At 43.3% G+C, this 22,148-nt stretch overlaps 1 protein-coding gene across 2 annotated transcripts in view; it reads left to right on the forward strand.

Moving 5' to 3' along the window:
- Positions 1 to 22,148, forward strand: part of MINDY2 (MINDY lysine 48 deubiquitinase 2) — a 149,858-nt gene that overhangs the window by 49,207 nt on the left and 78,503 nt on the right. The window contains exons 4-5 of one of the 2 annotated variants that reach the window (XM_040342765.1): positions 9,865 to 10,023; positions 15,956 to 16,058. In XM_040342765.1, the coding sequence (XP_040198699.1) occupies positions 9,865 to 10,023; positions 15,956 to 16,058 (262 nt within the window). The remainder of the gene's footprint in view (positions 1 to 9,864; positions 10,024 to 15,955; positions 16,059 to 22,148) is intronic. The other variant, XM_040342766.1, reaches the window with a different exon arrangement.

The raw sequence follows: 22,148 nt of genomic DNA on the forward strand, positions 1-22,148 counted from the left end.
TGGCCAGATGGCCCAGCACCCTCCTGCATATCTGTTGATGACACAAAACATACACAGGTTGGAGGATCCACACACTTGTCACATATTCCCTTCCCCCCCCCACACATGCTACTCACCAGATAGAAAAAAAAAACACTTACCTGTCCTCACGGCCTCCTCAATGGAGCCAAAGCCAGGCAGCCCCTCCACTTGCTGCCTGTGGAAGCACTGGGCCACTGCACGCTCCTCAGCAGTCAGCCTAATAGTGCATGCAGGTCCCCCTCCAGTGCCCCTGGTATGTGCTGCAATCTTTGCCAGCTTCCCACGGACCACACGCCTGAGATCATTGATCTTTTTTTGGATCCCACTGCGGGTCCTGGTCTCACCACCCAACGCATTGACATCGTCTGTGATGTCTTGCAGTATCTGCCTCCTCCTGGCCGGGGTGGTGTTGGCACTCTCAGGGCCATGCAGAAAACGACCAAATTGGGTAATGGCCCTCACAATGATCTCCTTCTCCCGCAAGGAGTAGTTTTAACTTCCTCTTCCTCTCAGTCATCTTTCCAAAACACTCTCCAAAACACTCTCCAAAAACCACACCGACACGACACAAACCAACAAACAGCAACAGACAACGGAACAAAAGCACCTTGCTTCAGGGGGGGAAACAAATGGATGTACTTTTGCAATGGAAGGGCGTATGTCTGGGCCTATTTATGCCCTGGGCGTATCTCACTAGGTACACCGGGCCTAATTCCTATCTCACTGATTGCGCCGGGCCGAGTTCTGAGCATGCGCAGAGAGGCTCTGACCATAGTCAGCGTCATGCGCAGTCCGGCCGGCCCTTCATTTGCATGGGGTCACGGCTCATTTCAATGGAACACGCCCACGTCCTTCCCACTTTCAATTACGCCGGCTTACGCCTCGGAATTTACGTTGCGCCGGCGCACATTTGGGCGCAAATACTATGAGGATACGGTACTTGCCTCTCTAAGTTGAGCCGGCGTAACGTAAATGAGATGTGCTACGCCGGTCTAGGTATGCGCCGATGTACGTGGATATGCCCCATAGTGTCTACAAACTAGGGTACATTTTCTGGAATTTACACAGCTTTTAGTTTTAGACTGCCTATCTCATTTCTTGAGGTGCTAAAATGGCAGGGCAGTACAAAACCCCCACAAATGACCCAATTTTGTAAAGTAGACACCCCAAGGAAATTGCTGAGGGGCATGTTGAGCCCACTGAATATTTAATTTTTTTTGTACCAAGTGATTGAATAATGACAAAAAAAAAAATGCAAAAAGTTGTAGCTAAATGATATATTGCTCACACATGCCATGGTTATATGTGGAATTGCACCCCAAAATACATTTTGCTACTTCTCCTGAGTACGGGGATACCACATGTGTGGGATTTCTTGGGAGCCTAGCTGCGTACGGGGCCCCAAAAACCAAGCACCGCCTTTAGGATTTCTAAGGGAGCAAATTTTTGATTTTACTCCTCACTACCTATGACAGTTTTGAAGCCCATAAAATGCCCAAATAGCACAACCCCCCCCCCCCCAAATGACCCCGTTTTGGAAAGTAGACACCCCAAGCTATTTGCTGAGAGGCATGTTGAGTCCATGAAATATTTGATGTTTTGCCATGAGCATATGTGGAATTACACCCCAAAATACATTATGCTGCTTCTCCTGAGTACGGGGATACCACATATGTGATTTCTAAGGGCATACATTTTTTATTTCACTCCTCACTACCTATCACAGTTTTGAAGGCCATAAAATGCCAAGATTGCACAAACCTCCCCAAATGACCCCATTTTGGAAAGTAGACACCCCAAGCTATTTTCTGAGGCATGTTGAGTCCATGGAATATTTTATATTTTGCCACCAGTTGCTGGAATATGACAAACCTTTTTTTTTTTTTTTGCACACTAAATTATATATTGCTCAAACATGCCATGGGCATATGTGGAATTACACCCCAAAATACATTCTACTGCTTATCCTGAGTACAGGGATACTTTTTGGGAGCCTAACCGCGTACGTGACCCCGAAAACCAAGCACCGCCTTCAGGCTTTCTAAGGGTGTACGCGGCTAGGCTCTCAAAAAGTCTCACACATGTACTATCCCTGTACTCAGGAGAAGTAATAGAATGTATTATGGGGTGTAATTCCACATATGCCCATGGCATGTCTGAGCAATATATCATTTAGTGACAACTTTGTGCAAAAAAAAAAACATTTTTTTCCCCCGCAATTTGTGTCAAAATATAAAATATTCCATGGACTCGACATGCCTCTCAGCAAATGTCTTGGGGCGTCTACTTTCCAAAATGGGGTCATTTGGGGGGGTTTTGAATTGTCCTGGCATTTTATGCACAACATTTAGAAGCTTATATCACACATCACCCACTCTTCTAACCACTTGAAGACAAAGCCATTTCTGACACTTTTTGTTTACATGAAAAAAAACATTTTTTTGCAAGAAAATTGCGTTGAACCCCCAAACATTATATATTTTTTTAAAGCAAAGGCCCTACAGATTAAAATGGTGTGTGTTGCATTTTTTTTCCACGCAGTATCTGCGCAGCGATTTTTTCAAACACATTTTTTTGGGCAAAAACACACTTTATTTTATTTTAATGCACTAAAACACACTATATTGCCCAAATGTTTGATGAAATAAAAAAGATGATCTTAGGCCGAGTACAAAGATACCAAACCCGACATGCTTTAAAATTTCGCACAAACGCACAGTGGCGACAAACTACATACATTTCTAAAAGCCTCTACAGGTTACCACATTAGATTTACAGAGGAGGTCTACTGCTAAAAATACTGCCCTCGATCTGACCTTTGCGGTGATACCTCACATGCATGGTACAATTGCTGTTTACATATGACGCCAGACCGACGCTTGTGTTTGCCTTTCATGCAGCCTGTTAGCTGAACGAAAAAAAGAGATTGATCGGTGGGTATGCCCACCATTAGAATACCTCCCTTCATCCACTCACTTCTACAGGGAGTGCAGAATTATTAGGCAAATGAGTATTTGGACCACATCATCCTCTTTATGCATGTTGTCTTACTCCAAGCTGTATAGGCTCGAAAGCCTACTACCAATTAAGCATATTAGGTGATGTGCATCTCTGTAATGAGAAGGTGTGTGGTCTAATGACATCAACACCCTATATCAGGTGTGCATAATTATTAGGCAACTTCCTTTCCTTTGGCAAAATGGGTCAAAAGAAGGACTTGACAGGCTCAGAAAAGTCAAAAATAGTGAGATATCTTGCAGAGGGATGCAGCACTCTTAAAATTGCAAAGCTTCTGAAGCGTGATCATCGAACAATCAAGCGTTTCATTCAAAATAGTCAACAGGGTCGCAAGAAGCGTGTGGAAAAACCAAGGCGCAAAATAACTGCCCATGAACTGAGAAAAGTCAAGCGTGCAGCTGCCAAGATGCCACTTGCCACCAGTTTGGCCATATTTCAGAGCTGCAACATCACTGGAGTGCCCAAAAGCACAAGGTGTGCAATACTCAGAGACATGGCCAAGGTAAGAAAGGCTGAAAGACGACCACCACTGAACAAGACACACAAGCTGAAACGTCAAGACTGGGCCAAGAAATATCTCAAGACTGATTTTTCTAAGGTTTTATGGACTGATGAAATGAGAGTGAGTCTTGATGGGCCAGATGGATGGGCCCGTGGCTGGATTGGTAAAGGGCAGAGAGCTCCAGTCCGACTCAGACGCCAGCAAGGTGGAGGTGGAGTACTGGTTTGGGCTGGTATCATCAAAGATGAGCTTGTGGGGCGTTTTCGGGTTGAGGATGGAGTCAAGCTCAACTCCCAGTCCTACTGCCAGTTTCTGGAAGACACCTTCTTCAAGCAGTGGTATAGGAAGAAGTCTGCATCCTTCAAGAAAAACATGATTTTCATGCAGGACAATGCTCCAGCACACGCGTCCAAGTACTCCACAGCGTGGCTGGCAAGAAAGGGTATAAAAGAAGAAAAACTAATGACATGGCCTCCTTGTTCACCTGATCTGAACCCCATTGAGAACCTGTGGTCCATCATCAAATGTGAGATTTACAAGGAGGGAAAACAGTACACCTCTCTGAACAGTGTCTGGGAGGCTGTGGTTGCTGCTGCACGCAATGTTGATGGTGAACAGATCAAAACACTGACAGAATCCATGGATGGCAGGCTTCTGAGTGTCCTTGCAAAGAAAGGTGGCTATATTGGTCACTGATTTGTTTTTGTTTTGTTTTTGAATGTCAGAAATGTATATTTGTGAATGTTGAGATGTTATATTGGTTTCACTGGTAAAAATAAATAATTGAAATGGGTATATATATATTTTTTGTTAAGTTGCCTAATAATTATGCACAGTAATAGTCACCTGTACACACAGATATCCCCCTAAAATAGCTAAAACTAAAAACAAACTAAAAACTACTTCCAAAAATATTCAGCTTTAATATTAATGAGTTTTTTGGGTTCATTGAGAACATGGTTGTTGTTCAATAATAAAATTAATCCTCAAAAATACAACTTGCCTAATAATTCTGCACTCCCTGTATTGATGGGCATACATACACCATTTATATATGCCGAAGCATAGGGGCATCCTCCCGCAAAAAAGTAATGCCGCACACACACGGTCGGACTTTTCCACGCGCAAGCCTCTGTCGGAATTTCGACCGTATGTACGCGGCATAAAAAGTAATGGTGCATACACACGGTCTGACTTTTCCACGGGCAAGCCTCCGTCGGAATTTCGACCGTATGTACGCGACATTAGGAGCACAATCCCTCCTCTGCCCCTAATGCCCCCATACTTCGGCATATATGCTATTTTTTTTTAACTGTGGTGGTGTTACCTCCAATAGCGTTGGAGTCGCGGCTTTATGTATCGTGGGAGCAAACGCTGTTGCTTTCAAGCTAAATAAATCCGTGCTGCAACTGAATTGGCGTACCTGCTAAGCAAATGATGGTTAACATTAAAACAAAGTAACATTACATTTTAACAGTAAGACCTTACCAATACCATACCTGCAAAGCAAATACCAAAAAAAACCCCAGTAAAAAATAAAACATTTTTTAACGCAACCTGTGCCTAAAATATATATATATATATATATATATATATATATGCCGGAGCATGGGGGCATCCTCCGCAAAAAAAAGTAATGCCTCGTACGCACGATTAAACTTTTCCACGGGCCAGCCTCTGTCGGAATTTTGACCGTATAAACGTGGCATTAGGGGCAAACTCGCTCCTCCGCCCCTAATGCCCCCATGCTTCAGCATATATGCTCTTTTTTTTAATTGTGGGGGGGAAATCACCACCTACAGCGTTGGAGTCACGGCTTTATGTATTCTGGGAGCAAACGCTGTTGCTGTCAAGCTAAATAAATCTGCGCTGCAACTGAATGGCGTACCTGCTAAGCAAATGATGGTTAACAATAAAACAAACATTACAGTATAGCATACCATACCTGCGCATAGCAAATACAATAAAACATAGTAAAAATAGAGAGAACAATAGATATAGAACAATAGTGAGTGGACAGTAGAGAGTGAACATAAGATAGAACAATAGAGAGAGAGGAGAAAAATAGAACCACAACTATTTTGGGATTTTTTTAATTTATATTTTTTTGTGTGAGTTTTTTTTTATTTATTTTTTTCACTTAAAAAAAACTGTAAACTGAACATTGCAGATTATGGTCTCTCAAAATGTGATGGCCATCACATCTTCCGAGACCCTGTGTTAGTGTGCTTAGGACTGTGTGGTGCTGTACCCTACGCTAAAACTCAAGTAGCGTGTGGTAGCGTTTGAAACATTCACCAATGCAGAGATCAGGTTGGTCAGGACAGGAGGGACAATAAAAGTGGGTGTCACACCTAAATCCGCATTTGCTGCAGACACGACATCTTCTTTGGGGGGTTCTTTGGGTAGGGGTACCAGAGAGGACAAAAGGAAAATGTCTTTCATACAGCCGGCTCACTGCATTTGCGTTGGGAAGTTGGGCAAGGGCACCGTCTGGAAACAGAAGGGCTCTGAATATCTCTTCCTGGAATTTAAGGATGGATCCAGTCCGTCCTGAAGCTCTGTATAGCACATGAGCGTTCAGCAAAGCCAATTGAAATAAATATACAGACACCTTTTTGTACCAGCGTCTGGCCTTACGGGCAATTAGGTACGGCGCCAACAACTGGTCATTGAGGTCCACCCCTCCCATGTTAAGGTTGTACTTGTGGATACAGAGGGGTTTCTCCACAAAACCAGTCGCCGTAGGAATTTGGACTGCCGTGTCTGTGTGAAGCAAGGACAGAACGAAAACATTCCGTGAATCCCTCTACTTCACTGCTAACAAATTACACTGCAAGCAGGCTCTCTCCCCCCGAGTAAGATGGGATTCTACAAGCCGTTGGGGGGAAGCCCCGGCGATTAGGTCGCACGGTGCCACATGCGCCAATTCCACAATCAAAAAGGTGACTAAAAAGTGGCATGCTTATGTAATAATTGTCCACGTACAAGTGGTACCCCTTTACGAATAAGGGTGACACCAAGTCCCACACCCGAGGACCACAGAGTTCATTGTCACTGAAATGCATGAACCGTAAGATCTGCTCATATCGTGTCCTGGTCACGGAGGCAGAGAACACAGGCATATGGTGAATTGGGTCAGTGGACCAATATGACCGCAACTCACTCTTTTTAGTAATGCCCATGAGGAGGGCTAGGCCCAGGAAGGTTTTTAAATTTGGAAACCGTAATTGGTTTCCAATCTCTGGCAAGGGTCAGCTGGGGATTAGCGGCGATGTATTGACCAGCATACAAATTGCTTTGGTCCACAATAGATCTATAGAGATCTTTGGTGAAAAACGGCGAATAAACATCAAGTGACGTAAAATCAGCTGTTTCCACCTGAATTCCGAGTTGGCCAGTGAATGGGGGAAGTACGGGTGCTGCAGAAGTGGTGGGTACCCAATCAGGATTGGTGAATGCAGCAGGAAGGGCACTATGTGCATGACGGGCCTGTGTTTGTCGTCTTCTTGGTGGCAGCGGGACACTACTTGTGCTTACCAGCTTGAACTGCACTCATGGGACTCGACACGTCACCGCGTGATACTGCAGTGCTGGATGTACGATCAGGGTGTACTAGGCCGTTGGTGCTTGCCAGTTCACCAGAAGGAATAGCGGCGCTAATATTTCTCTGCTCCATACGAGAGCCCTGCGGTTCTTGCACCTCAACGACAGCAGAAGATCGGGGTCTGGTACGCCTGACCCTAGCAGGGACCACAACTCCGTCGTCAGAGCTATCTGTCAGGGAGCTGCTGTCGTCTACAGGATCGTATTCTGAGCCAGAATCTGACAGATGAGTGACCTCCTCTTCACTATCTGTCAGGCTCAGAAGCGTGTAGGCCTCTTCACTAGTGTACCTTTGATTTGCCATTTTGGGCTCTAAATTTAGTGGTACACTAGTAAGATTCAAAGGTAAAAAAGCACCTGACTGTCAAACGCTACCAAAAAACTGTTAGCGATCGCAGAGATCATGCCTGACTCTGCGAACACTGAAGTTATGTGTTTTGTGACAGTGATCTATCGATACTGCACTTGGGTGGGCTGGGTTGGGCAAAGGGGCTAAACGCAGGTGCTAGCAGGTATCTGGGCTGATCCCGCTAACCATGCGTTTTTGGGAACCCTAAACTGCAGGGGACGCTAGTATAGATCTGATCAGATCAGGTATCGATCCGTTCAGATACTATACCACTAAGGGAGGTGTATGGTGCGTGCGTGGGTGTTCGAGCTACTGGCACTAATCTGACGCTGCCTAGGGTGACGCAGACCCTATCTGGCGCTAAAATCAAACTTTGATCACCCGCTGGGCGATCAGGTGGTTAAACCTTTATTGGGAAAAATATGGCGGGTGCCTTGACGCTGTAAAATATAAACTAGCTAAACTGCGTCACCCGTGACACTTATACTGTGATCACTGGTGACAGGGGGTAACCAAGGGGTTAAACCTTTATTGGGGGGGTTAGGGGGGTCCCTAGACCTATCAGGGCCTAAGACTAATTACCCTAGCACTTATTTTAGTCACTATTGACACTAGTACAGCGATAAAAAAAAAAATCTGATTGCTGTACTGGGTGACACAGTGACAGGTGGTGAAGGGGTTAATTGGGGGGGGGGTGATCGAGGGGTGAATTGTGTGCCTATGTGACCTGGTGTCAGCGTAGTGTTGTGCAACTCACTTTTAGATGTTCTCTAATCTCGGTCTGGAACGAGAAGACTGACACGAGGGAGAGAACATCACTTCCCCTGTCAATGTTTACAGTTACAGAGACAGGGGAAGGATGTCATTGACCAGGAGTGATCACCAGGTCCAGGCCTGGGCCTGGAGATTGATCAGTTCTAAAACAAATCTGATCGTCGGGAACGCTCCCCCTAGCCGGCCACGCGCGTGACGTATAGCTACGTGATTTCGCGCAGGGGAGCCGACCTGCCGCCGTATAACTGCGGCTTGTCGGCAACTGGTTAAGTGATCATATTGTGTTGTCTTTTGTTTCCCTCCCCATCATAAATGCAGTCTGATCTATGTGTACTATTTTTGTTACCTTCTCCTTTAATCCATTTGCTAATATTTTGGAAAATAATTTTGTATCTGTATTTAGGAGGGAAATATGTCTATAACTTGAGCAATATTCTGGGTCCTTCCCCGTTTTTTTTCATGATTTCACAAATGCCAGTAATGCTTCTGAGAGTAGTGGATTTCCAACTTTGATCTTATTAAAATAATTATAAAGTGATGTAATTACTATATCCATATGTTTTTTATAATATGCATTATTTAGGCCATCTGGTCCTAGGCTCTTCCCACCTGGGAGGTCCTCTATTGCTCTTTTAATTTTCCTCTCTGGTGATCCGTTCTTCTAATTCCTCCACCACATCCCCTGGCAGGGATGGTAGTTTGGACTCCCTGATATATTCTCTTAATTCTTTTTCTTCATATCATATCATGTCATATAGACCAGTATAAAAGCGTTGGAATTCCGCAGCTATATTTTTTGTGTCTTTTATCTGCTTATTATTCACTCGGATGTTATGGACATGGGATAATTCTTGTTGGTTTTTTAACTGTCTAGCTAGTAATTTGCCACACTTATTCCCTTGTTTGTATGATTTATTTGCAAATAATCTACATTTATCTTTTACCTTTCTATCTAGGAAATTACCAAGTTCCGTTCTTAAAGTTTCCAATTACTCCGCCTCTCTAAGATCGAAATTCTTTTTATGTTTTCTCTCTGCTTCATGTATTTTTTTTAATAGTTCCTCTATCTCCTTCCTTTTTTTTTTTTTACTTGATCCGTGGGCTATTAACGCCTCCCGTATAACTACTTTATGGGCTTCCCATGATATCTCTCCTGTTTTATTTATTTCAAAGTATTCTATCATTTTCTGCCGTATATCCTCTGCTCTCTGTTCACCATCCAGTAGTGTTTCATTCAATCGCCAGGTTTTCTCCCTGTACCCCATCGAGACTGGCTCAAACATCAACACCACTGGTGCATGATCAGATATAGTTCTTGGTTCTATTGAAACGATTTTTTATATGTTCTAAATAATACTGGTTTACAAAGAACAGGTGCTTGGTTTGATTTACTGATTTGTGACCGGTATATTTTAAAGGACATATGTAGCACTTGTTACATTTCCAGCTATTATATAATTTTCATCCCCAAAGTGACAGAGTTTGGCTGGATGGCTTATGAGCCACAGAGCCTGCATCATGAGAAAATACAGTATAAATGATATATACTCATATATATGAGCTTTCATGCATTTATCTTTTTTTTTTGTTACAGAATATGAGTGATGCCATGGCTATTCTACATAAATTACAGACTGGTCTTGATGTCAATGTGAAGTTCACTGGAGTGAGGGTTTTTGAATACACTCCTGAATGCATTGTGTTTGATCTTCTTGATATACCACTTTACCATGGCTGGCTAGTGGATCCAGAGGTATGTTTGCTTTAAGTTTTGAGTCATTTCCAAAATAACTGAAAAGAAACAGAAATGGTTTGATACAGATTTTTTTATGGCTTTATTTGAAAGCTTTTTTTGTTAGCAGAAATTTCTAGAGGCACTAGTACAGAATAGAAGTGCCAGGTAAGGCCCCTTTCACACTAATGTGACTTCGCCGCAATTTCAGGGAATGCATGTGTAAACTTGAGGTCTATGGACCTCAACTTGCATCACAGTCAGACCAAAGTAGTACAGGGACTACCCTGAAGTCCTACAGATATGAATGTAATTTATTTAAAATCATGAGGGTACAACTTGTCATGTAACTTTGCAGTCCCAAGTAGCTGGACAAGTGGTACAAGAGTGAAAGGGGCCTAACTGATAAAGCAGGGCATCATGGCTTGCTAATTTGTTTAGCTGGATAATTTCAGTTACTGTGTCCTCATTAATAAACATCTTCCTTTAAAGAGGAAGTAAACCCTGATGGTTCTTTGTTTCCCTGCAAAGTAAAAGCATAATGGGCTAGTGTGCATCGTGTCCTAGCCCATTATGTGCCACTTAACTGCAAACGAAGCCCACGGTGTCCCCATCCATCTCCTGCCCTCTTCCTTCCGGGGCTGCGGACTCGGGCTCTGTGACTGGCTGGAGCCGCCTGACGGCACGCCCACGCATGCGCGCGGGAGCCTTCAGTCACTGCACATTCGAGTGAAGAAACGGCATGGAGATACGTTTCTTCACAGTTCATGCACCAATGACATTGACGCAGTGTACAGGAAATATACACGTACACGTTTAGGAGATAATTCCACTACCTATAGGTAAGCCTGTTTAGTGAGGAAAGACAGATTGTGAGTTTCTAATAGCTAGGAACCATGATCTATCATTTCCTATATGTCAGTCCCCTCCCCCTACAGTTAGAAACACATTAGGGAACACAGTTAACCCCTTGATTGCCCCCTAGTGTTAACCACTTTCTCTGCCAATTACATTTTTACAGTAATTAGTGCATTTTTTAACACTGATCGCTGTATAAATGCCAATAGTCCCAAAAATGTGTCAAAAGTGTCAGATGTGTCTGCCATAATGTCGCAGTACCGATAAAAAATCACAGATCGCTCCCATTACCAGTAAAAAAATAAAAATAAAAAAATATATAAATCTATCCCCTATTTTGTAGACGCTATAACTTTTGCGCAAACCAATCAACATATGCTTATTGCGATTTTTATTACCAAAAACATGTATAAGAATACATATTGGCTTAAACTGAGAAAAGATTTGCTTTTTTTTTTTTTTTTAATTGGGGTTATTTATTATAGTAAAAAGTAAAAAATATTGTGTGTTTTTCTAAATTTACGCTCTTTTTTTGTTTATAGCGCAAAAAATTAAAATCGCAGAGATGATCAAATACCACCAAAAAAAAAGCTCTATTTGTGGTAAAAAACATCAATTTTGTTTGGGTATAGCGTTGCACAACTGCGCAATTGTGAGTTAAAGTGACACTGTGCCATATCGCAAAAAATGGCCCGGTCATTGGACAGCCAATTCTTCTGGGGCTGAAGTGGTTAATCACACTTACAAACCTTTTAAATATAATTCTAGAAGTGTTAATGGACATGGCAGTGTATTTTATTCTGTATGCTGTCATACGTGAAGAGACAAGGACAAGGTCATGCATATTTGTGAATATCTGCTTAGACTTCTAATAATAGTGTTTTTTATTGAAAATTGCTATTCCATATCTCTACTGTGATATTCATCCTGCATCATATTTTCAAAAGGTAATGAAAGCCCAAAACGTGTTATTTTCTTGTAATGAGAGTAATTTCCATATCAGTCTCATGTCTGAGAACTTGTGGAGGCACTGCTTAGGTCGGTCTTACTGATGTGGAAGATTTTCTGTACTAAAGATGCTGTCTTTGTCTTCAGCCCCGAACCATATTGCTGGTCAATGACCGGGCCACTTTTTGCGATTCGGCACTGCGTCGCTCTAACTGACAATTGCGCGGTCGTGCGACATGGGTCCCAAACAAAATCGGCGTCCTTTTCCCCCCCCACAAATATAGCTTCCTTTTGGTGGTATTTGATCACCTCTGTGGTTTTTATTTTTTGTGCTATAAACAAAAATAGAGCGATAATTTTGAAAAAAAAAATATATTTTTTTTTTACTTTTTGCTGTAATAAATATCCCCAAAAATATATAAAAAACTTTTTTTTTTCCTCAGTTTAGGCCGATACGTATTCTTCTACATATTTTTTGTAAAAAAAAAAATCGCAATAAGCGTTTATTGATTGGTTTGCGCAAAAGTTATAGCGTCTACAAAATAGGGCATAGTTTTATGGCAATTTTATTAAGATTTTTTTTTTTACTAGTAATGGCGGCGATCAGCAATTTTTATCTGTACTGCGACCTTATGGCGGACACTTTTGACACATTTTTAAGACCATTGGCATTTTTATAGCGATCAGTGCTATAAAAATGCATTGAATACTATAAAAATGCCACTGGCAGGGAAGGGGTTAACACTAGGGGGCGAGGAAGGGGTTAATTATGTTCCCTGTGTGTTCTAACTGTAGGGGGGGTGGGAATGACTTGGGGAAATGACTGATCGCTGTTCATACATTGTATGAACAGACGATCAGGCATTTCTCCCCCTGACAGGACCGGGAGCTGTGTGTTTACACACACAGCTCCCGGTTCTCGCTCTGTAACGAGCATTCGTGGGTGATCACGCCCACCGGACACGCGCGTCGGGACCAGGGGCAAAAGGGGGTGCGCGCCTCCGGCGCCGCGCACTCACGCACCCTTATTGGCTGATTCGCGAGATGACGTATAGCTATGTGATCTCGCGCAGCCGAGCCGACCTGCCGGCGGCTGGTCGGCAAGCAGTTAAAGTGACTGTAAAGGTATTTATTAATAATAAAAAATGTTATATGCACCTGATCTTTGCAATTGTTTTGCACAGAGCAGATCTAAAACCTCCTCTTCTGGTGTCCTCTGCCGGTGCTCTTGGCTCATCCTACCTCCTGAGTGCACCAATAGCAAGCCACTTGGTATGGGACGATTGTGCAAGCTCTCTACCGAGCCGGGCTATGTGTGTCTGTTGACATACACAGGGCTGCTTGGCCCGCCCCACTTCCTCCGGAGGATTTAATTGACAACAGGAGCAAATGACCCGCTGCTGCCTCTGAGCATGTGAGAAGAGAGAGAGCAGTGCTGCTGCTCTCAGGCACATCGCTGTATTGTGCTTGGGCTCATTTAAGTATTTGGGCGGGGGGGCTGGGGATAAGCTGACCGTTGAAAGTTTTTTTTTCACCTTAATGCAGAGAATGCATTAAGGTAAAAAACCTGCCTTTACATCCACTTTAATGTCGCTCCCTAGGTCCTCTGACAGAGACTAGGCACCCTAGGGATGCAAAGTTATTTTCTTGTAAAGCAGACAATTTTGGGGTATTCATGACCATTATGCATGTTAAACGGGTACACTACAGTAAGTGCCAAACATCCAGCACTGAAAAAATGCAGTTCCAGCTGGCGTTGCAACTGATAGTCGGTCACTCACTCTCCACCTCGGCCAAAACTTCTTGTATTCGTTTCACTGAATACGAGACCTTCGGTGAATGGAGGAAGGTAGATCATGACCTTCATCCACACCGCTTTCATTTACTGAACGCTTTTTTGGTAAAAAAATATCGCAGTAAGCGTATATTGATTGGTTTGCGCAAAAGTTATCGTGTCTACAAAATAGGGGATAGATTTATAAGAATTTTTATTATTTTATTTTTTTACTAGTAATGGCGGTGATCTGCGATTTTTATCGGGACTGCGACTTTGCGGCGGACAGATCGGACACTTTTGACACTTTTGTGGGACCATTGACATTTATACAGCGTTTAGAGCTACAAAATATCCACTGATTACTGTATAAATGTCATTGGCAGGGAAGGGGTTAACACTAGGGGGATATCAAGGGGTTAAATGTGTTCCCTCTGTGTGTTCTAACTGTAGGGGGGATGGGACTGCCTGGAGGAGGAGACCGATTGTTGTTCCTGTTTACTAGGAACACACGATCTGTTTCCTCTCCCCTGCCAAAACGGGGATGTGTGTGTGTGTGTATATACACACACACACACATCCCGTTCTGGCTCTGTCAGGAGTGATCGCGGGTGCCCAGCAGACATTGCGGCACGCACATCGGCTCCTCAGTGACACGATGGGCGTGCGTGCGTCCCCCCATACCCTTTAAAGAGGCTGGCGATTCCCACAGGGAAGCCATTCGGCCCTGCCATCACACAATTGTTGGAAAATACGATTGTGTGTACGACCTTTATACTTACCTGAGTACTGTATCAATCTAGAGCTGTGCCCATCTGTAGCGGCTATCTCCTCTTCTCCCCACTCTCACAGGCATTGATGAGGCAGTGGGAGCCATTGGCTGCTGTTAGTCAAATCCTGTGTCAAGGGACAGGATGCACATACTTAGTTTGGTGTATATTGCAAGAGTTATTTTTCTTGGGAGGATGCAGGTTATCAGCACTGGGCCAATCAGCACTGTCCAGACAGAGGGTCAGGGGCCCTGTATTCTCATTGGGCAATCATAGGAGAATGAAATCTCCTTCTACAAGCTGTAACCAGACACTGATAGAAGTCACAAGACTGTTCTAACTGTGGATTAAAAATAGGTATTTAGCAATTTATATTTACTAAAATATATGCAGGGTCCTGGGTAGTAACACGTTAAGTGTAAATGCATTATACTGTAAACTGTTTATATATAATGGAATCGTATAGTGCAAAGCCATTATAGAATTACAATATGAATGAAAATGATAAATTTGAAATTCAATATTGAATAAATCACAACCACCACAGAATGTATTATGATGGATATTATGTAGCTAAAACATATACAATATCTATGTACCTGCTTAATGCCCACAGGAGGGCAGAATTCAGGTAAGTTGCGTTTTCATCCATTCATATTTTGCATGAGGTTCTGGCACTGAAAAGAAGGCAAGCTCAGGAGCTTGCTTGAACCTTTTCTTTTTTCCGACAACAAAAGTTCTTGTCGGAAATTCCTATCGTCTGTAGCCAGTTCGACACACAAAAATCCTACGCATGCTCGGATTCAATTTGACGAATTCTCGGAATTGTTGAACTTAATTTTTCTCGGCTCGTCGTAGTGTTGTACGTGACCGCGTTCTTGATGTTCGCAATTTCCGACAACATTCGTTTGACGGTGTGTATGCAAGACAAGTTTGAGTGAACAATCCGTCGGAAAAAAATCCACGGTTATGATGTCCAATAAGAGTGAAATTTAGAAACCCCATAACTATGAAAGCTGTAATATGCAGATATTAGAGGAAGGTCACACCTTTCTCTCACACCTCATTATTGGCCATTGAGACCACCCATCATGTTGAAGGTCCAATAGTAAAGCATGATAAAGGGCAGACTAAATCCTAACTTTGCCTCTTCATGCCTGTCTTTGCATATGTGACCACCATAGGTAACATGGCTCCCGTGATGCTCATGAAGCCCAAGAAATGTATATGCAGCCTTCTGACTGATTTTTTTTATTTATTTTTTCTATCTAAACTTAGTTTAAAAATAGGATTTTCTAAATATCTATAATCTCAATACCAAATAACATAATGAGATGCATAAATTGTGAAACATTTCTTGTGATTGTACACTTTCTTTAGGCACAACAGTAGGTGAAAGGCAATCTCTTTTTCAAACTTAGACATTTAAAAAAATAAAAAAAATAATGGAATGTTTTCCAGCAGGTTTTTTTTTTTTTTTTTTGCATAATTTTTACTTTCATGCTCTGTCACCTCAAGTTTATCAGTGAATGTGAATCACACATTGAGTCTCTGTACAGTTTCAGTACGTTTTCTAATTATGATTACACTTTTCATCTCTCAGATTTCTGAAGTTGTAAAGGCAGTCAGTAACTGCAGCTACAACCAGTTGGTAGAGAAGATTATTTCATGCAAGCAGTCAGACAACAGTGAGCTGGTTAGTGAAGGTGGGTGAGTGACTTTGATTTCTTTACTTACATTTCAATTCAAAATAAAAATTGACAAATTATTGGAAAAAATGCCCATGCATGTCGCAGTTCTCTGCAAATTCAAATTTACAGATCAATGCAGTATCAAAAGAAGATTCTCACCCTACAACCATTGTAGCGCAAAGGTTCTAAATCACATGTAAAACATGGCCATGTCCTGTCGTCCTCACACCCAGGGCTTTTTTTTACGCCACCTTCAGCTCTCACCCTCCGCTCACCATTGTCACTTGTAACAGCAGAAGCCTTGTGTGTTTGCAAGAATGGTTTTCCTCTCTGTGGCCCTGCACTTATGGCGGGAACAGGGGAGATGCAGGTACAGTATGGGATGGAGCATCACGTAGTAAGCTGTACTGTGCACATATGCCGACCAATGAACTTCTTAAAAGTGAGAGAAGTGGAGCTACCTACACTGAACGAAGGTACTAAAGCCATGCTGGGTAGGTGAGATTCGAGGAAGCTTTTAGGAGGATGGGGGAAGAGAGATGAGCGCTGCGAAGGAAAAAGTGTCCAGAGGTCAGAGTCAAGGAAGGGTGTCAAGTGGAAAAAAGAGTTGAACCCTGCACACGCCTAATCCATGCACTCTGTATATAGCGCACTTCTTAACCATGCAGTCTGTACATACTGCACTCCTGAACTCTGCACTCAATACATAGCGCACCCCTGAACTCTGTACTATGTATGTAGCGCACTCCTGAATTCTACTCTATTTAAGTAGAGTGTCTCTGAACTCCGCATTCTGGCTGAATTCTGTACTATGTACAGTCAGGTCCATAAATATTGGGACATCGTCACAATTCTAATCTTTTTGGCTCTATACACCACCACAATGGATTTGAAATGAAACAAACAAGATGTGCTTTAACTGCAGGCTTTCAGCTTCAATTTGAGGGTATTTACATCCAAATCAGGTGAACGTGTAGGAATTACAACAGTTTGGCAACATTGTTATATGAGCCCCCAAAGCTTCCTTACATATCCTCATTCCTCCCCCGATAGAATTCATATAAAGATGAAAATAAGACGTCCAAGATTTTTTTTTTAAATATAGGGATGTATGCCCGTCCGGCCCTGGACTCTTCCCGCTCTTGCTATTCTTAATTGCCTGGTGAATCTCTTCCTTAGTAATCTCACTATCCAGTTTACTTGAATCTTCTTTTGATATAGCTGATAGCTCAATCTCCAGAAGATACTGTTCAATTTTATTTTTCTTATTTTGTTTATCATCACAATCTTGACTACTGCTTACTTTATATAGTGATTCATAGTACTCTAAAAAGTTTTTACTAATATCTCTGGTTGAGTGTTTCAGCAATCCCCTTTTATCCTTTATTTTTGCGATATAGTTCCGGTTCCGTCTAGGTTTAATTACCCCCGCCAACAGTCACCCAGGTTTATTACCGAATTCATATTGTCTTTTAGCCGATTTCAGAAACACTGTTTTTGTATGCTGCTCCAACAAGTTCCTCAGAGCTTCCCGCTTTCCTGTTGGTTCCCCCATTATTTTACCGTCATTTGACGCTTTATGCATCCGCTCCAGCTCCTGAATTTCCTGAAAAATCATTTTTTTTGTGCTACCCACATCTTCCTTCTCTTTGCCCCTTCTGCTATTAATCTCCCTCTCATGAATACTTTATGGGTTTCCCACAATGTAGATGGTGCAATGTTTTCTATATGGTTTTCTTCAAAAAATAGATTAAACTCCATTGCTAAAGCATCAAAAACATTATGGTCATATAGAAGAGATTCATCTATCCTCCAGGATCTCTGCCTATCCGGTATGTCCTCTAAATCCAGATTGGCCATAACCGGGGCATTATCCGAGAGGGTTACTGATTTCACCTCTACCTTCAATAGCCCTTCCATGAGCTGATGGTCTAGGGAGATATAGTCAATTCTCAAATAGGTGGAGTGTACCTGAGAGTAATATGTAAAGTCCCTTCCCTTAGGGTCTAAAACTCTCTATACCTCCACTAGTTGTTGCTGGTGTAATTTTCTTTTAATTACCTTAAGGTACTTTCCTTCTGAGTGTAGAGAAAGAGGTTGGGTATCCAGGGCTGGATCGAACACAAAATTAAGATCCCCTGCCATAATCGCCCCCCCTTCCCTGAACTTTTCCAATTTATTTAATACTTTTCCAAAGAAAAGACAGGGATGGGTGTTAGGGCAGTATATGTTAACTAATGTATAGATTTTATTAAACAGGGAGCCTTTAATAAATGGATACCTCCCTTCGGAGTCCGACTTGATAGCTTTTAAAACGAAAGGGATATTGCTGTCAAATCCTATTGCTATGCCTTTAGATCTTATTGGGGGAGTATCCGTGAAACCATGTTGGAACATTTTTAGAGTTCAGTCTGACCCTGGATGACCACTTAAATGAGTTTCCTGTAAAAAAAAAACAATATTTGATGACCAATTTTTCAATTCCTGCAATATTTGATACCTCTTATTAGGACTGTTTAACCCTCTGATGTTATATGTAACTATCTTTAGAGGTGCCATTTTTCCTGCAAGGTCCTCCCCGCCCAAACACCCCCCCCCCCTTCCTTGAGCAAAATTGTTTCTCAACAGCCTAACCACTCCCTGCCTGCTAGCCCATTGCTTATTCTACTTTTCTTATTTTAAACTTTAGGACCACTAGGCCCTATTCCATGACTGATTCTTGAGCTTTTCCTATTCTGAAGGTTTCTTTGCCCAATTTTCTAGGTCAGCCCTCAAAAATTCCACTCGCCTGCTAGCATTTGGCGAGTGGATATTTAGGTAGGGCGAGTGAAGAAGGCAGAAGCAGCCAGGATGCTGCTGAGGGAGGAGAAGAGGTGCTCGGTGGATGCTGAGGGGATAACCCCCAACCATCCTGGCTTGCTAGCAATGTCTGCTCTCACCCCTCCTCAATACAGACACGGATCGCACACTTTTCTGGACAGCTCCGCCCTCCGCTCCTGCTCCCCGCTTTCTGCCCTGGTCTCAGCGGCTCCCCTGGTAAGAAATCCTGCAGCCCCTGTGTCATGTTTTTTATTTGCAGCTTTTTTTGTGTGAGCGCCAGGCATATGCCCCACATTTGCTGGTGGGTGTCCCGACGCGCCGCCGCAACCGCCCACATTGCTGTTCCAGTCCAAGGTGCCTTCTTTCTCTGCCTGTCGGGACTGTAGCATGGAGCCGAGTGAAGTGCTGTGAAACTTCTCCTCGGCTCTGTGCTACAGTCACCACAGTCGTAGCTCTGTCAGCGGCACTGTGCTGGAGAAAACAAAAAACAAACAGCATGGTGCCCGCTGCATTCTATATTTGCAAGAGGTGACAGAGCTGCTGGGGGGGGGGGTATTCGTGAGACCTGGTTGGGTATTATTGAGAGACGCTGGGGGGTATTGTTGAGAGACCTGGGGGGGTATTGTTGAGAGACCTGGGGGGGTATTGTTGAGAGACCTGGGGGGGTATTGTTGAGAGACCTGGGGGGTATTATTGAGAGACCTGGGGGGTATTATTGAGAGACCTGGGGGGTATTATTGAGAGACCTGGGGGGTATTATTGAGAGAGCAGGAGGGTATTATTGAGAGAACAGGTGGTATTATTGAGAGCACTGGGGGGGCATTGGTGAGAGAGGTGGGGGGTATTAGTGAGACAGCTGGGGGGGTATTAGTGAGACAGCTGGGGGGGTATTAGTGAGACAGCTGGGGGGGTATTGGTGAGAGAGCTGGGGGGGTATTGGTGAGAGAGCTGGGGGGTATTAGTGAGAGAGCTGGGGGTATTAGTGAGAGAGCTGGGGGTGTATTAGTGAGAGAGCTGGGGGGGTACTAGTGAGAGAGCTGGGGCAGCATTAGTGAGAGAGCTGGGGCAGTATTAGTGAGAGAGCTGGGGCAGCATTAGTGAGAGAGCTGGGGGCATTTGCAATCATGGCATACCCGTATATGATCTGGATAAAATATGATGACTTATAAGGGTGTTTAGGGGCGGGGCAACTAGTGGCGAGTAACTCTTAGGCCTGGCGAGTAGCTCAGGACTTGAAATTTTGAGCCCTGTTCTAGGTTAATAGTTGGTAAATCCGTTTTACTGCAAAATTCCTTCAGATCATCTGGAAATCGCAAAGTGGCTGATATTCCTTGATTTTTAGCTATCAGGCATGCTGGGAATCTCCATCTATAATAGATATTTTTTTCTTATAGTTGCTTAATCAGGGGTTTCAAGGCTCTTCTGTGTGAAAGTGTCTCTGCCTGGTGGGTGAGCTTACACAAATCCACAACAGGCATTGGAGTAAGTAAGGGCGAAAGTCGTCTGCTAGCCAATTGACAGCAAGAGTACGACAGCGGGTGGCGAGAGCGACCAATAAGGAATTAATAAGCCAGAATAGACAGAGCGTGCAGCCAATAGCAGTAGAGATTTTGAATAGCATGCCCGGGAAGTTGGATCACTCATGGTGGGCATGTGAGGAAAGCATGGAAGCGATGTAAATCCATGGAATTCACGTATTGTAACTGGAACTAGAAAAGCTACAATTTCTGGGGAAATTGTGTGAAGTGTTCTTGCCTCCACCAGTAGTCTACAACCGGAGTGGGCGGAGTTACTGGGTGGAGTGGCTAGAGTAACTGTGGAAACTGTGTAAATCCGTAAGAAAAAATTGAAGAAGTGAGAATAGTTGGAAAAGTTGGAATGGTTTTGTTTTAATTATTTTTTATTGTTTTTCACATAAAAACTTTTACATACGGGGTGCATGTGCGGATGCCTGAGCTAGTCACACCGGAGGACTGAAAGCTACAGCGGCTTCTGAAACTATGCTGCTGCTTACGTCCAGGAACACGTCTGAGCCGGTAATATGGTCCTGCGGGGCCCCAAACTAAAAATAAAAGCTGGGAATCATAAGGAGACTGCGGCCAGGCCGTTTTCTTCCAAAATGGGGCCGCCAAACACCTCACTATCCAGCACACAGCGCACTACCACCTCTCTGCCACACATTTTAAAGGCACAGCACTGTGGACCGAACTACATAGAGCTCAAGCATCATTACAATTCAACTGGGTCACACACTACATGCCATATTTGGGTATTCAACTCACACCCTCAATCTTAGACCTGTTTAAAGCGAATTATTTGCCACTATTGAAAAAAGTCACAAGTTTAATGAAAAATTGGTCTTCACTTCCTCTATCTTGGTTTGGTAGAATTAATGCTGTGAAAATGTCTATTTTATCGAAATTCCTTTATCTTTTTAGGGTACTTCCCATCCAAATTCCATCTTATTTTTTGAGACTTCTTTAACACAGAGTTATGTCCTTTATATGGGGTAATACAAAACCACGTATTTCCAAAGCTTCACTTTTTCTCGATAAATCTAAAGGTGGACTAGGCCTTCCTAACTTTACTTCATATTATCATGCAGCGCAAAAAGCACAATTGTCCAAGTACCATGCGACATTTGAATCTCCTCTATGGGTTACAATAGAATCCATAATATAGCTTCTACTAATAACTAGGGATGCACCGAAATGGAAATTTCAGAACCGAAACGAAACCGAAATAAAAAAAAAATTCAGTCCGAAACCGAAACCGAAACCGAAAATGACTTTTCTTTGTTTTCCCCCTATTTCATTTTTTTTGGCACAGTGGCGATGTGTGTTGGCACAGTGGCTGCATGTGATGGCACAGTGGCTGCGTTTGATGGGCACAGTGGCTGCGTGTGTTGGCAGTGGCATAGTGGCTGCGTGGGATGGCACAGTGGCTGCGTGGGATGGCACAGTGGCTGCGTGGGATGGCACAGTGGCTGCGTGTGATGGGCACAGTGGCTGCGTGTGATGGGCACAGTGGCGGCAATTGATGGGCACACTGGCGGCAATTGATGGGGCAAACTGGCAGTGGCAATAATAATGGTTATAGTGGCTGCGTTTGATGGCACAGTGGCTGCGTTTGATGGCACAGTGGCTGCGTTTGATGGGCACAGTGGCGACGTGTGTTGGCACAGTGGCTGCATGTGATAGCACAGTGGCTGCATTTGATGGGCACAGTGGCGGCAATTGATGGGCACACTGGCGGCAATTGATGGGCACACTGGCGGCAATTGAT

This window comes from Rana temporaria, chromosome 3 (assembly GCF_905171775.1).
Source record: "Rana temporaria chromosome 3, aRanTem1.1, whole genome shotgun sequence".
In the NCBI taxonomy this organism is placed as follows: domain Eukaryota; kingdom Metazoa; phylum Chordata; class Amphibia; order Anura; family Ranidae; genus Rana; species Rana temporaria.